The 24,159-nt window shown below is 38.2% G+C and overlaps 1 protein-coding gene and 1 long non-coding RNA gene across 3 annotated transcripts; both read left to right on the plus strand.

Moving 5' to 3' along the window:
* The first annotated feature begins 6,829 nt into the window (after nucleotides 1-6,829).
* Nucleotides 6,830-12,070, plus strand: LOC127933973 (uncharacterized). The gene is made up of 2 exons (XR_008147651.1): nucleotides 6,830-7,220; nucleotides 11,120-12,070. It is a non-coding gene; the product is annotated as an uncharacterized LOC127933973 (long non-coding RNA).
* Nucleotides 12,071-12,682: 612 nt separating this feature from the next.
* On the plus strand, nucleotides 12,683-23,202 carry LOC127933974 (hepatocyte nuclear factor 6-like). Of its 2 annotated transcripts, none has more exons than XM_052531102.1 (2): nucleotides 12,683-14,105; nucleotides 17,878-23,202. In XM_052531102.1, exons 1-2 carry the CDS (start codon nucleotides 13,040-13,042, stop codon nucleotides 18,168-18,170), a joined length of 1,359 nt encoding a protein of 452 aa, XP_052387062.1. In that variant the 5' UTR covers nucleotides 12,683-13,039; the 3' UTR covers nucleotides 18,171-23,202. The 2 variants fall into 2 exon arrangements, with proteins under 2 accessions (XP_052387062.1, XP_052387061.1); XM_052531101.1 differs by having other exon boundaries at nucleotides 12,684-14,120.
* Nucleotides 23,203-24,159: the final 957 nt, after the last annotated feature.

Below are 24,159 nucleotides of genomic sequence, written 5' to 3' on the forward strand. Positions count from 1 at the left end.
TGCAAACTCCACCCATAAAGACCTCCTGGCTCTGGGACTCCCGGGACCTTTTTGCTGTGAGGCAACAGTGCCACTGAGTCACCGTGTCACCAGATTTGTCAGTGCAAGCTCTTAATGTACACAAGCTCTAGATATCTGAATCAAGTTGGAGTTAAGGATACACGAAAACACTCTGGACATGTTAACACTCTCAGCTCACTCTGTGGGAGGTGGAGCAAAGAGGTCACAACCCTGATTTCAAAGTCACACTACATTGATAAGAGCTTATCACTACAGAGGAGAAGAGAGGAGATGGGAACCTGCTCCTCAGCACACAAACACACATTTGCTTTTCATTGGATAGTCCCTAGTCTCTTGAACAAAATAGCATATTGTCCACTATGATGTGTTATATATATAGATATACACGACTCAAACGTGCCACCTTTTGATGTTTTGAGATGTTGACAAGTATGACAGGTCCAGGATTGATGCACCCATTCTGCAGCTGTGTAGTGTGCACACCAACACGACTGAAAAACAAGTCGATCACTGTGTGCACGGTGATGGTCTTTGGTAAGACATATAAGCTTCTTCCAGACGAATATAATCACTCTGATTCTGTAACACTACGAAAGCCTTCTTCTGAATGGTAAAGCAGTCTAACATATTAACTCATTTCATGCCACTGACAGATTTTTCTGTCATTTGTCAGACAGCCCTTCCCCACCATTGACGGAATTTTCCAGCTTTTCGTGTTTTCACTGTTATATGCACATAACAGGTATTAGGCACTGTTACACATCTTCTGAAAGACTACTAAATCTCTGACTCAAACACGGGCGAAGAAGAAGCAGGAACAAGCGAACGGTAAGCAGATGCATATTAAAATAATGTGATCATCAATCATTTCACATCATATAAATCAAAACTTGTAAAAACTAATTTTACCTAACAAAAGGATGACTTAGGAAGTGGTGGTATAGCACTGGGTTGCAAGCTTTGGGGGTGTCGATGAAAGTGATGTACTCCATCTATGGCTACGTCCACACTGCAAGGCTTAATGCTCAATTCCGATTTTTTTTTTTAAATTAGACTTTTTTGCAAGGCCGTTCACATTTCCAATTAAATGCGACCTTTTGTGATCTCCTGTGTGAACGTGAAATGACCCAGAAGTGACCCGCATGCGCAGAAGAGTACTCAACGCTGAACGACGTCACTCATTGTTTGCGGAAGTAGCTAACGTTAAACATGGATATCAACAACAGTGTAGTCAACAGCGGAGCTCTTTTTACAATATTAAAGTTATTTTCCCAATGGAGCCAGCACAATTACAATCTTCTCGTTTTAAGAAGAAAATTAAAAAGAAGGAGGAGAGCAAGGTTTTTGGCCATGGCGTTTTGTGGAGCAGTGTTAGCAACGTCGGTACAGAGAAATGTTAGGGTACGGAGTCGCAGCCAGGAGTGGTGGGATACTGATGTGAGTGGCTCTTCTCGTTCCCGCCTACTTCAACGCTGAATTATGACGTTTGTAACATATCAATGACGTACGGGTCGGATACATGTGGACTGGCCGTTCAGACGGAGGTCGCATTTCAAAAGATCGGATACGTATCGGATTCAGGACCCCATACCCAAGTGGCCTGGGTCACATTTGAAAAGATCGGATCTGTGTCATTCAGACTGTCATGAAAAAATCAGATACAGGTCGCATAGGGGCAAAAAAATCGGAATTGGGTCGTTTCAGCCTGCAGTGTGAACGTAGCCTATGTTTTAATCATCATTTTGAATCCTATCCAGACATAGTCTTTGACAAAAAATGTGATTTTCTCGGCTTTTAGTTCTTTTTTAGTTTTTTTCATGGAAATTACCAACATTCAAGTGTTGATAGATTTCATAAAAATTTTGATTTGAATTTAAATTGTATTGGGTTTTTATAGTCTAAATATTAAAAGTAAAATGAGTTGTTGAGTTGGGTAATCTGGAACAAATGATGGATGTATAACAAACACATGTTGCATTTAGGTTGGCCAGAGCTGTCAAATCCTGCAGCTGGAAGACCAACATCCTGTAGGTCTTAGCTCCAACAAGCTCCAACACACTTACAATTCTGAAGACCTCAGTTAGCTGGTTTGGAATCAGAGCTAAACTCTGCAGGACAGTGGCCCTCCAGGAAATAGTTTGGACACCCCTGATGTAGGCTTTTGGATTTGGGTTGTGTTTAAGCATGACATTTGTAATTGCAGCTTATTCATCTCATGGGTCTTATAGGCCATCTGTAGACTTGAAGACTTGCTGTGAAGAACGGAATTGCTCTAGAACTTAGCATTTCTGGAGATGCGGTTCTTGAGTGCTGTTAGATGTGTAATTGTGTAATCGGAAGGAAGCACTCTGCTGGCAGGAAGACAGAGCACTGCAGGGACGGCAGGAAATAGATGGGCCACTTCCACCCGCTCAGCATTTCAGTGTGGGTTTTGCCTTTTTATTGGCCATGACATCATGATAGATAATCACAGAGGAGGTTACATGGACTTTTTGTGAGAGATGTATTTGTTGTTTCTGGTTTAGTTGCATCAGGGCCACAATAAATGATGCTGCACTAACAAACAAACAAATGGGCTGGTAAAGAAATAACACAGGTTGGTAGTTCTGGTGATGAATACAGTTTCTCTGCAGATAGATATCTTTTAATATTCATTCAGAACTTCATTTGCAAACAATATTGTTAAAGTATAAGGCCAAACCCAATTCACACTCATCGCAACCTTATACCAGACTCATTTTAAACTTGCCTTGAAACTATCCAAAAACAAAAGCTGTCCAGAACTCACTCATCCAAGACTTCTTACAAACAATACTGAATTCACAGTTCTAACCAAAATAGATAAATTCATACCAATTTAATTGAATCCTTTCTTCAAAATGACACTCATAAACAGCCAACAATGCTTGTTAACTTGCCAGTCTAGTCGGCTTCTGAGAACCGAGCATATTTCTAAAAAAAAATAATAATAATTTAGCTGAACTGAAATTTTGCAGTCTTTCCATATTAAAGATTAAGAGCAAACGCTAAAATCAGGCAGCTTGAAACAGAATCCTTCAACTTAAAAAAAACAAAAAAAAAACACACACAGACCTGCAACAGTCGCTTTAATTCAATCACAACTGCAAGTCAACAAACAATCGTGCAATTTGTTACTTTTCGGTTGAAGGCATTAAATAGATGTTAATAAATGATTTCTGCATTATGCAGCTGTTTCTCGAATGTTACTGATTCTGTGATTTCTCTTCATTGGAATGTTTTACAGAGCTGATTCTGTCACAACGCTGATATTTCTGTGGACTCTAGACCGAATGCCTGCAGGCTGGTATGCGCGTATTGATCGGCTTTATCATCCCTTCTGGGAAAAATAACATCTCTGTGGCACAAAGACACACAAGCTGTGCATGTGTGCCTCAGTCTCGGAGAGCGACATACATCTCTCTGTCTCACAGGAATGCACGACTGGCAGTATCATTTAACTCTCTACACACTATTTTATCGTTTATTATAAAATGAAACAAACCATCTTATCTGTAATGATGATTTTAGATCTGAGAAGACATTATATCATAATTCTTTGTTAAACATTGAATGCAGAGGCTAAAATTAACAAAGAGCAACACAAAAGTACACCCAAAAATAAAAAATAAAAAAAGAAAACTATCTTTCTTACCCTGATGTCATCGCAAATCTGTATGAGGCTATTTCTTTTTTTGATGGAACACAAACATTCTATTCATATATCATGGTCAGGGGTGTGTTGTTCTGAACCAAATCTGTTGAAGTATTAATCATTTAGTTTGAACGTGTGTTTGTTTAATATTTATTTTGAGAATCAAGATGGGTTTCTTTTTTAATCTCCCAAATTTCTCCCCAATTTAGTATTCTAAATCAACATACATTATATTACACACATATATTAAATATTTTTTGTATGATATCTATATTTTTTATGAATTCCTGCATTATACGAGTAATGTAGAAATGTGTGCTTTTTGCCATAACTATTGTGTGCATATAGTTATAACAGAATAAGATTGCTAATTGAATGCAAAATTTGGAATATAACACACACAACCTATGCGTTTTATTCTCTTTTTTTACTAAAATTTTAGCTATGGTGTATTTCTCAGACTTGGCAGCTCACAAAAGAAGTTGACCCCCTGAGAGTGAGAAACTTTTACTTCTTGCGGTCTTCAGTGTGTTTACCTGCCACTAGTTGTTTTAGTAGAGCTTTAACCACCACACAGATTATCTGAACAATGGAGAACAATGAGTGCTGTGATAGCAGCCTTTCCCAGAGTTTGCTCAGAGACACCTGTGGGCAGAACACGCACATAAATTTGAGGATGTGTGCTACCGATGACAGATCCATCAGAGTCTCGTTTTCTCAGCAGGAAAGTTTCTGCATGCAGGCGAGCGACCGGATGATAATTTATCTCCAGGGCTTTGTAGGTAATTGTTTGGAAAACTGATTTTCTAAACACTTTTGGCACACGGGAATGCTCTGTGGTTTCCAAGTGCTCTGCTGCGAGAGGGACTGAAAAAAAAAATCCTTATTCACTTTGTCAAAAATAATAAATTATTCCTCCTGTCCCATCATTTGACTTTAAATTGCATACTTATGTACCCTGACAAATTTGAGCACAGATTAATGTTAATAAGATTTCTAGAGACATCATTTGAGATACTTGGGTCTTTTTCTTGAGTAAAAATCAAAGAACTAGGAAGTCTAAGCAAGAATTCCTTTTTCTCACATTATTATTACAATATTAACTGTTGTAATTAATCCAGGAAATTACTCAGATTCGTAGGAAATGTGGGAAGTCAAACCGATTTGTCCATTTAGGTATGTGCGCATGACTAAGTATGCGTGTGTGCTATACCTCTGACACATTACGCAAAGCTCACAGCAGTGGCTGAGATAGTGTCTTCACTAATGAAGGTTATACTAAACAGATCCATACTCTGTGTGTGTCAATATGTCTATAAATGGTAGTCAGATGGCTTTGAAACCTCTTTAATCTCTTTCCAACAGACACTGTGTGCGTCTGAACACCATATACACTCACCTGAGGCCATGCTTTTCAAAATAACCCTCTCAATGTTACTGAATATTGTTGACACTATAGTGACCGTCAGTTAACAGATCAATGAGTATCTATCCATCTATCTATCTATCTATCTATCTATCTATCTATCTATCTATCTATCTATCTATCCATCTATCATCTATTTATCCATCCATAAATCCATCTATCAGTTAACGCAATTATTAATATAATTCAGGAATGTATGTAAATGTTCTTGAACAGTGCTATTGCCTCTAAGCTTGGACAGAACTGCTAAATTAAGTCTCTTTACAGCTCAGGCACCAAGCTGCCTCCTGTTAATTAAATATTAATGATGAAAGATTATCATTGCCGAAGCCTGATTTATCAACAAGCTCTGGTCTGCTCGGAAACCGCACTGTGGTTCAGAAACAGCATCGTTATCAGCTCTGTGACCAAATCTGAATAATTCAGACATTGCACAGTGTGTGTGGGCTATAAATTTACCCGAAAGCCATATTTGGATGTTACCTTAGCAATTATCTATCCTTGTACACAGTAAGATTGGGAAAATGGTTGTGTGAGAGATGTATTTGTCAAGGTGTTATAGTGTACATATAAATGATTTAATAAAACGTGTTTTTCAAGATGATCATCAGCATTAAATTAAGCAGAACTGAGGATCTAGGTCCAATGGAGTGACCATTGGTTGCCATTTGAACCCTGCTAATGACCCTTGACACATCATCCCCAAAACCTTCTCAACGGCAGATGGCCTGCAACTCCAAGATGAAGCTCAAATGCTTGTAACAGTTCAATGTTGCCTTTGTCTCTCTGTGTTTGTAATGTTGGGTGTACTGTAGCCATCAACTGACACCCAGTCTCAAAAATTTACAATTTATTATAGAATTATATATATATATATATATATATATATATATATATGTGTGTGTGTGTGTGTGTGTGTGTGTGTGTGTGTGTGTGTGTGTGATACATATTATGGGTTATGGCCAGGGTCACTGGGAGATTTGGAATGCTGCATGGTTTCATTCAGCAATTTTAGATTTTATATGTCTTATTCAGTTTAATCATGTTTATTCCTTCTTTATTGTGACACTAACTAGATAAACAGACAGACATTAATCACACAGTGTTGATTATAAAGGGCAAATAACTGCTTTAGAAATAGGGTTTATATGTAGTTCTAATGACATTTTGAGATTTTTTTTTTTTTTGTTAAGGACATCAGAAATAATCCGCAAACTAATGATGTGTAATTGTAAATGCATTTGATCCCTTATTTGTTTTATATATATTTCTTAACAAATGAGTGGATTTTAACAGAAAATACCGGGAATAGAATTATGGTATTAGGAATACGGGATGTTGTATAGTTGTGAACGAGGCTAAAATGTTTTGCTGTTCTTGATCGTGTACGTGCACTGTTTTACAATAAACGATTTGCATATTCCTGAGTCTTTGCTGTAGCCTACTATTCTGTTCATTCAATCATATATTTGTTATAATGTTTTAAAATATCTAAATACATTTTAAACACGTTCTGCTTTATTAACACATTCCAAAGCAGATCGAGTAATTTTATCCAGCATTTTATTTGAAATAATCACTGGTATGTTCACAGAGTTTTTGTTTGTAATATATATCTAATGTTTGAAATGCTTATTTAAAACACACACACACTGTTATGTTAAGAGAAATGTGCTTTAAGAGGGCCATGAATGTGAAAGAGAGAGAGAGAGAGAGAGAGAGAGAGAGAGGCGAGTGCGCGGATCACAGATCGAACATTTCGATTGTTACTGAAATAATTTGCATACTGATTCCCTTGCAGCCCGCGCCGATCCATAACTGCTCGCGCGGCTATTCAAATGCACGCGCATCTTTAAATGCACGGATAAGGCAGAATCAAGAGTCGAGAGACAAGCCAACAACACCGTCCGAAACAGAGGTTTTGCCCGTGGATGCTGAGGTTCGATCATGGAAATGGTGGGAAAGCGATTATGCTGCTGGACGAGACCCGCCGGATGGACGCAGGAAGCGCCGTGCCCACGGAGCACACTGAACAGATTATACACTAAAACAAATGATTGCTTTCAATGGCAAACTGTGGATAACACACACAACTTACAGGTACATGTATGCGCATGATTTGGCACTAATAATAGAGGCTACTTGGGGATATTGCTGGAATCCGATTGTACCATTGTACTGTAAAGAGCTCATCGTGTAGGTTAGCTTGGGAAGGTGTGTGTGTGTGTGTGCGTGTGTGTGTGTTGGGGGGGGGGGGGTACCGCTGCATGATGAGTGTATAATGTTGTTTTACTGGATGCAGTGACACGCGGAGTTTACTGAACTTGAAAATGAGGTTAAAATCAGGGGTCAGTTTTATGCAATGTCAAATTGTCCCAGTGCTGTAAATCATATGCAATTCAATGATTCCCATAAAAAAAAAATAATCGCAGTATAATCATGTAAGCATCTATTTAGTACTGCGTTCGTGCATTGAACTGTGTTGCTGTAGTGGGGTGTACGCAATGTGGCAGATATTATATGTGCTTTAGTATCGGGCACTTTATGAGGTTGATGTTCCACTGCCCCATTATAATTAGATCGAAAACTGCATGATTCTGCTCCCCTCCAACTATCTGACGCACTGAAGGTCAGCTGTTATACTTATTAATTATGATAAGAAATTATCAAGTGAAGGCTCGTGTCTTTATTTAGGATGTCTGATTGGATTCAGGGCTGCCTTTCCCCGCCCATTTTACACTATCAAGGTCCTCCTGACCTTACTATAAGTTTTAGAATGTAATTTAGAAAATAAGCTATACTTGAAACAATTATTTAAAAAAAAAAAGAAGAAGAAGAAGAGAGGGAGAGAGAGAGCGGAAGAGAGTGAAAGAATGGGGAATGTAAAGACAAATGTAAGTATCTTGAAATGTTAAGACAGTTTGCCTCATACAAGATGCCCATCATAGTCCTGATCTTCACTCTGTTATGCTTCCCAAATCTAATAAACTGATTGAACAGTGTCATCGCCACATATTTGTGAACAAAATGTATTACGAGTTTGCAAAGCGAGCTATAGCTCCGTGCTCTTTTGTAAATATTCACATGAAATTATCATAACGGCAACTGTTATCACACTCGTTCTCACTCTTTAAAACACGTACACGCGCATGGGCCTATTTAATCTATTTAATCATTTTAGATTTAGCATAAAGTTTTAGCATCTTTAGAATTTTAAACATTAAACCATTTGAACACATTATTTGTGAATCATTTGACCTTGAAGATATCTCCAACGTTAAGTTTTGTTTTCACCAATTTTTCTCCAAGTAAACCTGAAGATATAGATGCACAAATAGCAACTTGTTGCATAAGCTGGGAAGTGGATTCAGATGCACTTCTTATTTAATCATGAACAAAAACGAGCTGTTGAAAGGAATTATTCATTTATTATACAAATTCTCAAAGAAGCCGTTTTGCCTGTTTTGAATTATTCGCTTAAGGATTTTAACAGGATTACAACAGTCAGTCATCTTTACAATAATTTAATCAAAATGTACCCGTTATTTTCGGGTCAATAAAAAAAAAAAAAAAATCAGCCCAAATGTAGTCCTTAAGACAAGGCAATGATAACGTTACATTTTATTAGATTATTTGGCTTTTTAAAAGCAAACAGACTTTCGTAGTTGTTATTCATATTTATAGGCATAATCTATAAATGTATATAGATTTATTATTATTATTCATCGCGTTCTGTGAAATGTGTTCCAGATGAAAAATTGGTTATATGCAACATCTCGACTTCCTATTACACTGGGCTTGACAATTGAAAATAGGATAAACAATCGATTTATTGATTCCACGCGTAAAATAGGGGTGTGGGGGGGTGATCTATAAAAAAAAATTAAATCGGCATGCTGAATTTTGTACTGCTTTGTTGGACACACTAGTTTTAAAGACATTCAGCTTATTCTCTTAAATCATTTAACACTTTCAGTTACTTATTCCATCCTGAGTGTAGCTGTAATTGTATATTTTTACTATAGTAGCCTACATTCAATTGAAAGAAACTGATCCGTTAATGTAATCCAGAATCGATTGTTCCATATTTCAATCATCCCCTGTGCAGAAAGTTCTGAGATCGGCGGGTTTTACAGATTACAATAATCTATTTCTTAATATATAGAGGCCCTTTTCTAATGTCTTCCTCACAGATCATAAAGTACAATTACTTTCCTTTTAATTTGCACTGTATGTTATAGTAATATCCTTTTATAAATGTTAAAGATCCAGAATTCTGGAACTGGGATATAATTACTCGGAAACAACAACAAAAATAACAACAATAATAATAATTGTAATTATTATTATTATTATTATTATTTACATTAAATATATATTTATAGAGAAAGAGAGAGAGGGTTTTTTAAACAGTTGCATTTTTTAACCAAAGCAGCTTTTACAAATGTATGTCTGCATAAATGAAAATTAGACATCAAAAAGTTTAGGAAATATTTTAAAATAACATTTTAAAATAATAGAGAGAATCATAATTTATGTAACATCCGATTTCATCACATTTTACAGAATTTTATATTTTAAAACATTTTTAATTTTTTTTTATAACGATTTTATTGGGGTAAACATTGAAATCGCTGGTTTATTGCTGCAAATGTCGTTGAAAAACAAACTGCGGTTCTGTTTATTTATAAATCACCATCAACGCGTCGTGTTAATATTTGACACTGTATTGATCGGTGCTTCTGTTTGTTTCATATAATGGCATTAGTGCTGAGGTTTGCCTTTGATTCACATTTAAAGCAAAAGGGGCTCTAAAACTGTTCTCCACATATAAAAACACAGGCGCCCAATTAACGATTTAAGGGAAAGTTCAGGGGCAAAAGTCTTTAAATAATTAAATATTCTTTGTGAGTGAGTGTTCATACCCCATTAAGAAATGTTAAACGGAAGATATTTTTTTATAATCAATATTTGCTTCATTGGCACTGCATTTTCAGTCTCTTTCGTTACCTTCTTTTTCAGACTGCCATGAATATACTTTGTATTAAATAATTTAACTTTTATGCGTTTGATCGATACACTATAACTGTATATGCGTCAAACATAATATAATGTTTCACACTTAATTCTAGATAAAACAATTATGCGAACATATAATTTGATATTTGTAAATTTAGATTAGGCTTACTGTAGTTTATATTTTTACATGCATCTTTTTGTGACATTGTTTTACGCGTTACTTTACTAATGTTTTACTAATCTGTCCACCACTGCTGTATACAATTAAAAGATAACACAAACTCTGGTTTCATTGGCATGGAGAGACGCCTAGGCCTCAACAGAATAACCCTCCATCACACACACACACACACACACACCCCTGCGCACGTCACGGAGACACGAGTGCGAATGAAAAATATCGACCACTATGAGAATGTGCGCAGATGTGGCTGGCTGCTAAATTTCGTGCTTGAATACGATCTTTTTCTTCAAATTAATGGTCGATGGTGATAATGCAAAGTCTGTGACCTGCACTGTATGGCTTGCCATTATGTAAAAATAAATGATATCGTAAGCGAATGAGTTTGTTACAACTGTAAACTCCTGAATTCATAATGAGCGGTAAAATATGTATTTGTATGTAATATGTAAAATATGAGTTTATTTCTAGATATATTTCAGCTGACAATGTTGTTTCACTTCTGGAGATTCTTACCATAACCCTAGCCTATTATTGTTGGTAGCCTATTATTATTATCATTATTATCGTATTGTTATTATTCACCTCGTGTTACGTTAACCACTTGTCAAATCCTCACAAGTGATCCAAGTTGACTTCTAATTTGTCATAATTTAACTTGTTCTCTTTTCTTCTTAACTCGTTAATCTGGATGCCATTGTTCTTGACCCTGACAGATGTATGTGTGTTTTGTCACTAAGCAGGTCCCTAAGAAACAAGGAAAAGTCTGAAAAAGTTAATCTCTCTCCCTCCCCCGCAGCTGTTAGCTTCAGGAGTCTTGAAGCGTCACCTTTGACATGTCCCCTACGCACGAGCGGGGGCCCAGGGCTGGGGCCCCCAGGACTGACCACTGCAAGCTGTCACCCCACCCGGGCATGGACGCTTTCGCCGGACTCCTAGCTGTCAAGTTATCCCGTTCTCTCGCTTGACTGGACATGAAACTGACTTTTTGGAGTCGATTTTTAACTATAAACAATGTGAAGTCGTGCAAAGTGATATCTCTTGAATGTATGTGTGGGGGGAGTGGTAGGGGGATCTTGTAACTACCTTGGTAATTGTTGTCCTGCCTGCAAAAATTGTATTGGTTCATTTTGTTATTTTAAAAACTTTTAAAGACGATTATGTTATTAGATTTTTATCTGGCTCTTTTACACAGTCTGTGTTTATATACATATATATATAATTTATTTTTACCGTTTTGTAAAGTTGGATTGACACGTTGTGTGTGTGTGTGTGTGTGTGTGTGTGTGTGTGTGTGTGTGTGTGTGTGTGTGTGTGTGTATGTGTGTACTTGTTTTTCTATTCTGGTGGGGACTTAAACCTGAATACACACAGACTCATGGGGACTCGTGTCACGGTGGGGACCTAAATTGAGGTCCCCACGGGTAAACAAGCTAATAAATTACACAGAATGAAGTTTCTTGAAAATCTAAAAATGCAGAAAGTTTCCTGTGAGGGTTAGGTTTAGGTGTAGGGTTGGTGAAGGGCGATAGAAAATACGGTCTGTACAGTATAAAAACCATTACACCTATGGAGAGTCCCCACAAGGATAGCTGACCAGACATATGTGTGTGTGTGTGTGTGTGTGTGTGATATGTATTCAATAAAATCCATAACTGTATAAACAAACGTATGATTGTAACATTGATTTGATACATAAAAGTATGTTGCCTATTCATCTGTGTGCAGAATAAAGTTCACTCAAACGTAATGTGCTGTGTCATTATACTGCCAGGCCGCAGAAGCGGGACACACTCCTGATGGCTTGGTTCGTTACTCTTAATAGCACTACAATAGAAACATCTGTCCAGTCTTTCTCTGCCTATTACCAATCCGTCTGTCCTTGATAACAAAAAAACAACAACAACAACCTCTACCACTACTTTGTACACAATAACATATATTCAGCAATCAGTATACTTCAGTCATTTATTTAAATTACAAAATATTCATTTATTCTATGTGCTAGACCTTTCTTATTTCAACGAAATGTCATGTAAGTAAACATTTATCTGAAGTTTGGAGCAGGAACTAATGTATATGCATTATTAATGCAAGCAGAGGCCCCCAGGTGAACCCGGAAGTTTGTTTTTTTACACCCATCCAGGAGGTTCTGCCAAACTAATTGCATTTATTCATGAATTATTCACGCCAATAATGAGATTAAATATGGTCAGCTGCTTGTCCTAATAAAGTATAATCAGCATTACACTTTATTCCTTTAGATTCATTTATTTATTTGTTATTATTATTTTATCGATATAACAGTTGTGTGGGGTTGGTTATGTTATAAATCCAGGAGGAGGCATTCCTATCTAATAGCAATGGGGTCCAACTTCCTTAATAAGTGACGTCAAAGGAGCCGCGATCAGCGCGCATGCGCGGCAAAGCAGAGCGGCAGCCGCAGCACGGAGCGGTGTGCGAAACAACAGCAGACATGGCAAGAGATGGCGAGGGACACGAGCACACCGACACCATGCACTACTGAAGGGACGGGGGCCATAATATTTCCAAAAAATTACAAAACTTTATAAAACCGAAAAAGGAGAGAAAAAACAATCAGAAAACAACGCAAGGAAAATTACTCAAGATAATAACAGAACTTTTCCAATGAGAGCACTTCTGTGTACACTGCTCCGCTATATCAGATAGATGATTTGTCCACACGCTTGCACGTATAATGAACGCCCAGCTGTCGATGGAGAACATTGGCGATCTGCACGGAGTGAGCCATGAAAGCGCGGCGGATCTCATGACCGGAGACAGCGCTCATCACAGGAGCCATCGGAGCAGTCTGGCAGCCCATGCGCGCTCCATGGGCATGGCATCAATCCTGGACAGCGGCGACTATCATCACCACCGGCCCCCGGAGCACCCCGGGCTCGCCACGCACCTGCACCCGGCTATGAGCATGGCGTGCGAGGCTCCCCACGGGATGAGCATGAGCAGCACTTACACCACCCTCACCCCGCTGCAGTCCTTACCGCCCATCTCCACCGTCTCCGACAAATTCCCGCACCACCATCATCACCACCACCACCATCATCACCCGCACCAAAGGATCCCGGGGAACGTCAGCGGGAGCTTCACCTTGATGAGGGACGATAGGGGTCTGGCCCCAATGAACAACCTCTACTCTCCCTACCACAAGGATGTGGCCAGCATGGGACAGAGCCTTTCACCGCTGTCTGGATCCGGACTGAGCGGAATTCACAACTCCCAGCAGGGGCTGCCGCCCTACGCGCACCCCGGGGCCACAATGCCCGCCGAGAAGATGCTCACACCCAACGGATTCGAGGCACACCACCCCGCGATGTTGGCTCGACACGGGGAGCAGCACATGAGCGCGTCTTCGGCGAGCATGGTGTCGATCAACGGCATCCACCATCACCCGCACACCCATCTCAACGTCCAGGGCCACGGGCAGGTGCTGGGCTCCACTCGGGAGCTGAACCACTCATCCGCGCCCGGATCGCAGCTCAACAACGGCAGCAGTTCGGGACAGATGGAAGAGGTAAATACCAAAGAAGTGGCACAGAGGATCACCACGGAACTGAAAAGATACAGCATCCCACAGGCCATCTTCGCTCAGAGGGTACTGTGCCGCTCGCAAGGGACGCTCTCGGACCTGCTCCGGAACCCTAAGCCCTGGAGCAAACTTAAGTCTGGCCGGGAAACCTTCCGCAGGATGTGGAAATGGTTGCAGGAGCCTGAGTTCCAGAGAATGTCCGCGCTCAGGCTCGCAGGTGAGAGAACAATAGGTAATACACTTCTTCTCTTATCCTCAGTAAATCACTCTCATTTCATTTTCTTCAAACCTAATTCACGAGTGGCCAGCATTCTTTGGTTTTGCGACGCTTTTTGGAGGTTTCCTGCTTAACTTACTTTTTTGATTGTCTGATGTTATTCCGTGCTTGGTGTGCTACTTTAATTTATACTGATACCTTCTATCTTGAGGTTGTTTTCTAGATGTATAATATGGACCGCATAGATAAGGTGATCCAGTGCAATGCATTTTTTTGTTTTGCCAGTTTGTTTTGGGCTATTTGATGATGATTTTTCATACAGGCTGAGGGGCAGACAGAAATAGTTTGATCAGAAAGGTCTCGAAGCGTCGGTGGACACAATCCCATTGTATCTGTGAAAATTGATGCAGTGTGTCAGTGTTCACTTGTCTTTGCAATACGTTGTGACCTGATCTACTTTTTTCTTTTTTGTTTTAGAACATTAGTGCATGTTTTGGTAAAACCCAGTCACATGTCTCGTGTATATCTTTTGTTTTTGAACTAGTGTGCGTAAATATGTTATCGTGTTCGATGTGTGCCACTACTGCAATGGGCTCTGAATACATGTCGCAGTGGGTATCTGTAAGAAAGGGACATGTTTTATTTCTTCAGTCTTCTCTTTGTTGGATCTCTTCATCTATTTTCCAGCTCCAGTGACGTGTTCTCTGTGTAGGTCTTCTTAATTAACTGTTTGGGGCTCCATTAATTTGCCTCACGAGAATTAGAATCAATTGGCGCGCGGCTTTGGGGGCCACTGATCCGTTCAAAGTCAGCAGTGAAAAAGAGAGAGAGAGAGAGAGCATCTCAAATGCGAGTGTCACTCTTTTTTTTGGAATACTTCATCATAAATGCCATTACAAATATCGTAGTAATTAATTTATGCACATAATGGGGAAAATACTTTGAAACAAATGTTCTTTCCTGAAAATATTTTTCACGGCAAAAATCATTTGAGTCGATTGCTTTCTCTTTCTGTCATTATCCTGTATGTAGCTACTCATTAGTTTACTATTTGTTTTACTCTCTTACGCGATTTCTTTTCTCTGTATGGAAGTTTCGTTTTTATTATTAATATCAATGTCAGGGTATTATGCAGTCATATGATATATGTATACTGATGCTGAGCTGGTGTTAGTTTGGTTTCATTTGATTCAGATTCTGCCTTTGTTTTTGTATTATTCACAGTAGAAGTCAAAATATGAATTTACATCATACATTCGTTTTTATTTTGGTTGAAGTAAGCTAACAATATTGTATTCATTTATAAATAAAATAATTATGAAACTACAGGGATTCTGAATACATTACAGTTAGGTTTAGTTTATTTTGTTTTAGTGCGATTATTTTCTTATTTCGTTAAATATTTAAATTAGTGAAGGTTCCAGACACAGTTATGTATATTATTGATTGAGTACACATGGTTGAAGGAATGTGATCGGCCTACTGAGAGGTAAATATAGAATTGTTATATTGATTATTCAAATTCAGTTCCCTTCTCCTTTTTTCCTTAGTAATGTAAGACAGCAGTCTTTCACGTCACAGCTCTTTTACACCTTTTACTCACGTGTAATTTTTATGCCGTGAATTTGTCATCCACGCTTCTATATTCAATTGTATTTTGCCTCAACTCTTTATAGTTATATTTTAGCATATGTTTGCTTTAGATGAGGACTTCTGTTTTTAAAAACTGATCCTAGTGTAGTTTTATCACAAAAAGAAAACTAAGAAACAGAAACAGAAAACTGATATGCAATATTCTTTATCATACCTAAAAAATAAGTATTTTCGTAATTTTGTAATAAGGTAATAAATGAAAATAAAAATGGCATTCTTTAAGCTTTTTGTCGATAATCATTAATCATTTTGCGATCGACATTATTTTTGGAATAACTTTACCTAAACTGAATTGCTGTAGTAATTACTGTCTTAAATAAATCGTTTTATTCTTATAAAAATAGTTGACCAAAGAGTCTATAATATATTACAGATTATCTGATTTCACATCTAATCTGTCATCTAAAAGCCAAGAGGATTTTATTCAGGTATAGTCAAACTATATCTGAACCCAAATCTGTATGCAGCTACGCTAAACATCAAAATAAATTTAAAACAATAACTATAATAATAATAAATTATCATTCAATCATAAAATGCGTGTAAGACCTGTAGTTGATTTACATCTAAATAGGAATATAACGAAACGAAATTTATTTTCATATCTATACATATACCATAAATAGCCTACTATAGCATACGTAATCCGAACTTCTTATGTTTTATTATAAATGCATAGGCTATTCTACATGCTATAATTGTATGTTAGCCTAAATAATGTTTGCTATCGTCTTTTTTTGGCATGAGCGTGTAAGGTTCTGTTTTGTTGCTGGAGCCACTGTGAAATGAGTGACCGTGGGCGCCCCCTCGCCCTCGTGTGCGCGCTTATCTGGCGCCTGTCTAATGATTTGCAGACAAACAGAACCACTATGTGATGATCAAATGTGCTAAGGATAAAGAGGTTTGCAGTTATTTCCCTGGGAATCTGCGTGGGTCTCGTCAAAGTGGCCTTGTGCATGGACATGGTTTTGATTTATGACACATGATAGCAAGCTCATTTGCTTTTTGTTAATATTTACCCAAAGTTTCAAACCCCGTGCATAGTTTTGTTCTACTTTTATAAGTTTATTCACTTTATACCTCTTTGTATCATATAAAAGACACTATAAGCTACTACGAACTGTTAGGATATTTATAATGTAATTAAATATGTACATTTTTATTTAAATAATATAAATATTTAAATATATTTTTAAATACTCTTGAAACATTTTAATATTAAGTATTCAAATAAGTTTTTCTTGTCTAAGCTACTGCATGTAAAAAGTCAGTGTGAATGAACGATATAGAACTGAGTGTAAGAACTGTGATTTACATTTTAATGACACATTTATTTAAGAAATATTGCCTGTAGACCAAATCTTCGTTCGCGTGTGTCACGGTTCAAGTAAATAAGCCCTACATGCTTTAGTTTAAGCGGTTTCGCACCGTCTTTTAGCGCCCCCTTGTGGTTTTCTAAATAACAGTTATGCCGCCCACTAGGATTTTACGCGCACAAAGACAGAAACCATCAGTAGGCCTTTTTTAAAAATAAATGACTGCTGAGTGTCGTTAAACAGGGGTTTGTTTGTTTGTTTAATTCATTGGCAGTTAGAGATCATATTGGTTGCGTGATAGTGTATCTGCAGTGCATGTGGTTGGATTTAAGCACCATGGACAGTTCCAGAGACTTTTTTTTTTTCATATAGTGAACATGAAAATTACAATGCAAACCCCTCCAAAAAGCATCAGTGCTTCTGTTTTGTTTTCTCTATTCCATGTTTTTGACTGATTTACTTTTAGAGCGATTTCAGAAAATCAGTTACACTTTATTAAGTCCTTGTAGCATTGTAATTATATGCTTAAGTACATAGTAATATTAATCGACAAAATGTACTACTTAGTTTAGAGTTAGGGATAGGAATGGGGTTTGTTTTAGTTGCATGTAATTATGCATAATTTACCTTTTAATATTATACTATACTTAATACTATAGTAAGTCCATGCAATATGTTACAAGGACACTGTAAAATAAAGTGTTACTAAAAACTCACACCATGTCATGAAATATGAGTCTGTGTCCTTTACATTGTCAGGCAATAATGTCTGACTTTTTTATGTCAATCTTTTGTTCTTTCAGCATGCAAGAGAAAGGAGCAAGAGCATGGTAAGAGTGAGCGAGGGAGCATCTCCAAGAAGCCCCGGCTGGTCTTCACTGATGTTCAGCGTCGGACTTTACATGCAATATTCAAAGAGAACAAGCGACCATCCAAAGAGTTACAAATTACCATCTCTCAGCAGCTGGGCCTGGAGCTCACCACCGTCAGCAACTTCTTCATGAACGCGCGTCGACGGAGCCTCGATAAGTGGCTGGATGACTGCAGCTCCAACTCGGCCAACTCCTCCTCCTCCAGCACTTGTACCAAAGCATGATGGAGTAGTGGCTGCATCATGGAAAAAAAAAAGAAAAGAAAAAAATCTTCGGTGGAAAAGCTTTAAATAAGGAAACGAGACAATTTTAGACAGCGTTTGCCCTTAAAACTTGTACAGTACTGATATTTATAATATCCAAAGAAAAACACCAAAGACTGCTTTGACTCCCATTTAGGACTTTCTTCGTTTATGTCTGACATTCTGCAAAAAACAAAAAAGAAGAAGAAGAAGTTACACACCAATCACTGGTCGTTCCTCATCTCAACACACTCCCCTAACCTGCGTCTTTCTTTCTCATGTGATCAGTTGCTTTCAAAGACTTTTTCTCATCAATGTTTGCTCATTATCTTGAACGTGGAGTGATTGTTATTCACTCTGATGTCAGATTCCAGATTTTGCGACGTCATTGAGGGTGTAAAGACCTGACGTCATGCATTCACCTCTATTGGCATCCCAGATCTAGCCAAAGATAATCAGGTGGTGGTGTAGAATCTTGACAAAGGTTGCCTGAATGTCCCCCTCAGGATAGTGCTTTCTTCCTAATTGTTGGAAAAGTTACATTGGAACCTAAAAATACATGTGAACTTGCCATCTTCACTACTTATCAATCGCAGATGGTAGAACCAAAGAAACACATGTATTTTGTTTTGTTTAGATTTTTTAAATCAGGCCAGACTTTATTTATTCCTCTTAATAAACCCCATGACCTTTCTAATCAGGTAACTCAGTAAATGTAACATGGACTGTGGATTCTGTAGCCATTTAACGTATAATTTGTTTTCCTGTTTGTCCTAAAACAAGCTCAATCAGTAGCCAAACATGTCTCTGTGAGGACACATCTGTGCCCGCACCCCATTCCTTTCTCGTGATTATTTCAGGGAGATTTTTGCTAGCTTTAACCTGCCTTTTTACCTGAATTTTAAATATTTCAATGCCAGTTGCTGAAAACCAAAGATAAACTTACACTAACCAGCACCGTTTTACACCCATATCCGTCAGTCAAACACAGCTTTTAAGTAGAGTTTTGCAGACTCAATTATTAGTCTGCAAAACACTTTAATGAGCCTGAAGAGATGTCTGGGCGAAAAAACTCAACACAGGGTTTTCATCGTTTGTCACAATTAGCTTCGTCTGGAGCAATTGCACATGCATGTTAATTGTCATTAGAGGAAGATGGAGGAAATCCAAGTTGTTTTGTGTTACATTTCATTTCAAACTTTCATTGCATACAATCAGATTTCTCATCTTTATAATGTTAATGTACAAAAAAAAAAATGTTTGATTGACTGGTTGCTGTCAGCATGCTTTCACAAACCCATATGCCATGATCTGTCATATTAGATACATTGGGCTCATTTTCCATTAAGATCATGATAGAAGGCTATTTCTTTGCCTAATGCATAATTTTCACTTCATCGACTATCAACACCACCGCAGTGTCCCCACCCGGGCCCGAACCCAATACTCCAGTTAGAGAGAGCGAGCGCATTCTATGCATTTCACAACTAGGAAGAAAGCATTATGGGGACTGAAGCAGGGTGATGCATTTGCTTCAAATCATAAACTCACTCAAACTCACAAGATATTTGGCCTTGTTGTCTCTTGTGGTGTGTTCTAGCTTTAAAAATATATTTGGTATTTACAACTATTACAACATTGAAGCATATATAAAAGAGTGCTGCTTCCTCATGTAGAAAAGAAGAAGAAAATGACCAAAAAAAAAAACATGTTAAGACCTGCTGATATTTATAGTGTGAACCAAAGATGCTACCTCAGTCCGTTTCCATTCGTACTTTTTATCAATGTAATGATACCAAAGAATACCAAAGATTTGTTCTCTTTGCACGGCCTAAATGAATGATAAGGTGGATGGATAGATGGATAGATGGTGTGTTTCCACTCCTTTCCCCCTGTTTCCTTCTCTCCTTCGCTCTGATGCTCTCTACCACTCATCCATTCTCACATAACAGTGCCCTCGGCAGACATGTGTTAAACTCACAGGACGAGTGCCTTGCTTGAACCAAAGTGTTAAACCACCGTTGACCTCTCGACACCCACCTTTTAACTCTCGGAATACCTCAGCCTGTGGAAGGGCCACTGATGAAGAAAAAAAAAAAAAGGAATATTTCTTCTCTCTCACCGTGGTGCTTTTGCCAGTGCAACCATGCAATGAAAACATACCAAAGGAATTTCTCTCGCTTTCTCCAACTCTTGCTGAAAACCAAAGCTCCTGCCACCTCCCTTTCAAACGCCCTGCCAAATCTGCCACTTGACCCGCCCCCTCACCATGTCACCCGTGGCTGTGTCCCCCGATTAGGCCGTGCACGTCTTTACCAATATCTGAATACCTCATAGTAATAAATTTTCACAGTTCTGTTGTATAGAGAGTTTATGTGATTAAGGCAGAACTGAACTAGTTTGGTAATCATTGACGTGACTTCGGGGGGGAAAAAAAGCTTTATGAGTATTTATTTTGATGGTTTTGGCTAAAGTGCTCTGTTTTGGTCCCCAAAGGCGAGTTTCTGTGATAACAGACTGAAACTTGCAGGAAGGAAAAGAAGCTTATTTTTTATTAAAGCCTTGTGTTATTCTGATACTCTAAGGATGTTTGACTGTTCTTTTTTTTTAACAGGGTAAAACCAACTGCTGTGATTCTGAGTCTATTCGTTCACTTTCTTCTACTACTGCGTTTGTGGTTTCTGTTAATTTAATTGCATTTTTGTATCACTTAACCTATGTTTTAATTTATGTATTTGTAGAAAATATAGATTTGTACATAGTAGTTTTTTGGGGAAAAACAAAACAAACAAACAAACAAAAAAAATGGACATTTATTTTATTTTACAGTCTGAGGTGTAGATATATTGATGAATTTCCATTCCTCTGTGTTTGTATGATAGATGGCACTTTGGCCCATGTACTAATGTACTGCTAGAGATCCGAACGGTCCGTTCACAGAGACCTCCGGGGGGAAATAAGCAGTGTATGATGTTTTTATTTGAATTTGTTTTTGTTTTTTTATTTAAATGTCCAGAATGTTTTTGTCTTTTGTATTTCAAATCATTCATTTATTGGTATTGCCGCACATCCAAAGATTTTCTTACCAAAACCAAAGAAAGAAAGTAGTGTGATTTTTGCATAAGCACTGGCGTTTGTGAGGTCAATTCCTGTCTGCCTGGATATGAACCAGTATAGGGCATAGTGGGACAATGTAGACATGCTTAGTTCAACTTTTTGGAGGCATATACTGCTAAACAGTATAATCTGTGACTTTTGGGACAGAGGGCTACAAGTCCTGCTCTATTTGTTGTGTCAGACACTGAGTGGGTGGAGCGTGGGCGGGGCAGCAGGTCTGCCGTGGGCGGGGCCACATCACTGGGTTGTTTTTTAATTGATGTGGCACTGCTGCCTAGATCCATCTGAAATGTCAATTTTGGTTCGAACGTGTGTACTGACAATGAGCAAAGTCTAATAAATCCGCACAGAAAACAGAAATTGGTGTTTGCATGTATGGGGAGGGTGGAAGTTTGAGTCTAATAGTGATGGTTTAATTTCTGGTCAATTAGCAGCACCAAACAGAATTGCAGGGATAGATTACTGGGATAGAACTGTGTTTATTACTATTTAATGCTGAGGTAACTCAAAACATGTGCTATTATATCACCATGATTTTGTCATTTATATGCTGTTTGCAAAACCTTTGATTTATCAGAATGAGCAGCTACTTTTAAACAGAAAATGCTTTGTTCATAGATAATGCCAAAGTGTTGAATCTGGAACCCCAGAATCGGATGAACTGTCCTGCCTGTAAATACACCGCATTGTTTCAACCTGTACTATTTCAGCAAACAGATTCCCTTTCTGTTTGATGTTGCTAATGGCTCAGACATTATAGGATTTTGTTCACCTGAATGACTGGGTGCTCTGTATGTCTGCTTAGGATGGACAGCTTGGAAACATCATGAAAATAAAAATGATGCAGACTGATGTCCCCTAGCAGGATTGAAGAGAAAGCCCGTGATAGCAGAGCTTTTCTTCTTGCTATGCTGTACAATCAGAGTTGTTTCATTTGTTGCATTAGGTCTGCTTTCCGTGGGCTCCCTATGTCGCAAGGTTGTTAGCATTTATGGTTTTTTGTTTATTTTTATAACAGCATATATCAAGCCCTACTGTGAGCCAAGAGCCTCTCTGCCCAGAATCCCTTCTACACCACGGTGAAAGACCCAGAATTGTTCACCCAAAACATCACAGCAGCTCTCTGCTTCAGAATTCTCACCCCTTCTGTTTCCAAACCCTACACTCCGTCCCGACCCACCCCTCTAATGTAGTGTCTAGCTTAGATAGATCGATGTATGTGAATGTTGGGATTGCTCTAATCATTAATTCCTATCCCAGTTGGTTGTCGTGGAAAAGGAGTTCCTATTTGATAGAAAGGCTTGGCTCTGTGTGCCGCATAATACTGAGAGCGCCTAAGACAATCAGCTGGAAAACAAAATCATGTTTTTCATTTTTTTATATTTATTTATTTTTTGTAGGTCCAAGAGGGACTACTTCCAGCGATAATTATTATAAAGAAGGAGGAGGGTTTTGATAAACTGAAAAATACACATGCTGACATTTTCTTTCTCAAAAGTAGTTCTTGTTTACATTTCGAACAGTGCATCTTCTGTTTTTACACTTTTCTTTTTCTTCTGTTTTTCTCTAGGCCTATTTTCTCTGTATGTTGTGTCTGTTTCAGTGGAGGAATGCAGTAGGTATTACTCTCAGGTTGTAATGCATCATGCTTTTCATCTATCAAATAGTTTATTTTTGATTTTATTTTTATTTTTTTCTTCTTTCCTGTTAACTACTGTTCTCTATGCCGTGCAATATCATCTTCTGTGTTTGCTAAGCAAGAAAAAAAAGAACAAAAAAAAAGACACAAGTAATGATGTCACCATGCTTTTTTCAGTGTTAAAATGTTTCAGCATTTCTGTAGTCACAAAAATGTAGAAAATAAAAAGGTTGGGTTTTCCAGCAAATCACAACCAGACTTCTTGACTTTCTTGTCTTTTATTCAACGTTTCTATGATATTCAAAACTATGTTGTAACAAATGTGGCTGTTATATCTATTATGTATCTAAGTCAACAGGAAATCAAAACATTTTTTTTTTTCCTGAATGTGCACTACCTATATATATATCGAACAAAATTATAAATGCAACAATTTTGTTTTTGCCCCCATTTTTCATGAGCTGAACTCAAAGATCTAAGACTTTTTCTATGTACACAAAAGGCCTATTTCTCTTAAATATTGTTAAAAAATCTGTCTAAATCTGTGTTAGTGAGCACTTCTCCTTTGCAGAGATAATCAATCCACCTCACAGGTGTGGCATTATCAAGATGCTGATTAGACAGCATGATTAATTCACAGGTTTGCCTTAGGCTGGCCACAATAAAAGGCCAGTCTAAAATGTGCAGTTTTACTGTATTGGGGGGGGGGGGGGGTCTGGGTGGAAGGGGGTCCAAAAACCAGCCAATATCTGGCGTGAAAACCATTTGCCTGACACATTGCAACACATCTCCTTCACATAGAGTTGATCAGCTTGATCATGTCATATACACAGATCCAGAGCATCCCAAACATGCTCAATGGGTGACCTGTCCGGTGAGTATACTGGCCGTGCAAGGACTGGGTTGTTTTCAGCTTCAAGGAGTTGTGTATAGATCCTTGCAACATGGGGCCGTGCATTATCATGCTGCAACATGAGGTGATGGTCGTGGATGAATGGCACAACAATGGCCCTCAGGATCTCATCATGGTTTCTCTGTGCATTCAAAATGCCACCAGTAAAATGTACCTGTGTTCGTTGTCCTAAACATACTCCTGCCCATACCATAACCCCACCACCACCATGGGCCACTCAATCCATAACGTTGACATTAGCAAACCGCTCACCCACACGAGGCCATACACACTGTCTGCCATCTGACCTGTATAGTGAAAAC

Source organism: Carassius gibelio, chromosome A18 (genome assembly GCF_023724105.1).
Source record: "Carassius gibelio isolate Cgi1373 ecotype wild population from Czech Republic chromosome A18, carGib1.2-hapl.c, whole genome shotgun sequence".
Lineage (NCBI taxonomy): Eukaryota > Metazoa > Chordata > Actinopteri > Cypriniformes > Cyprinidae > Carassius > Carassius gibelio.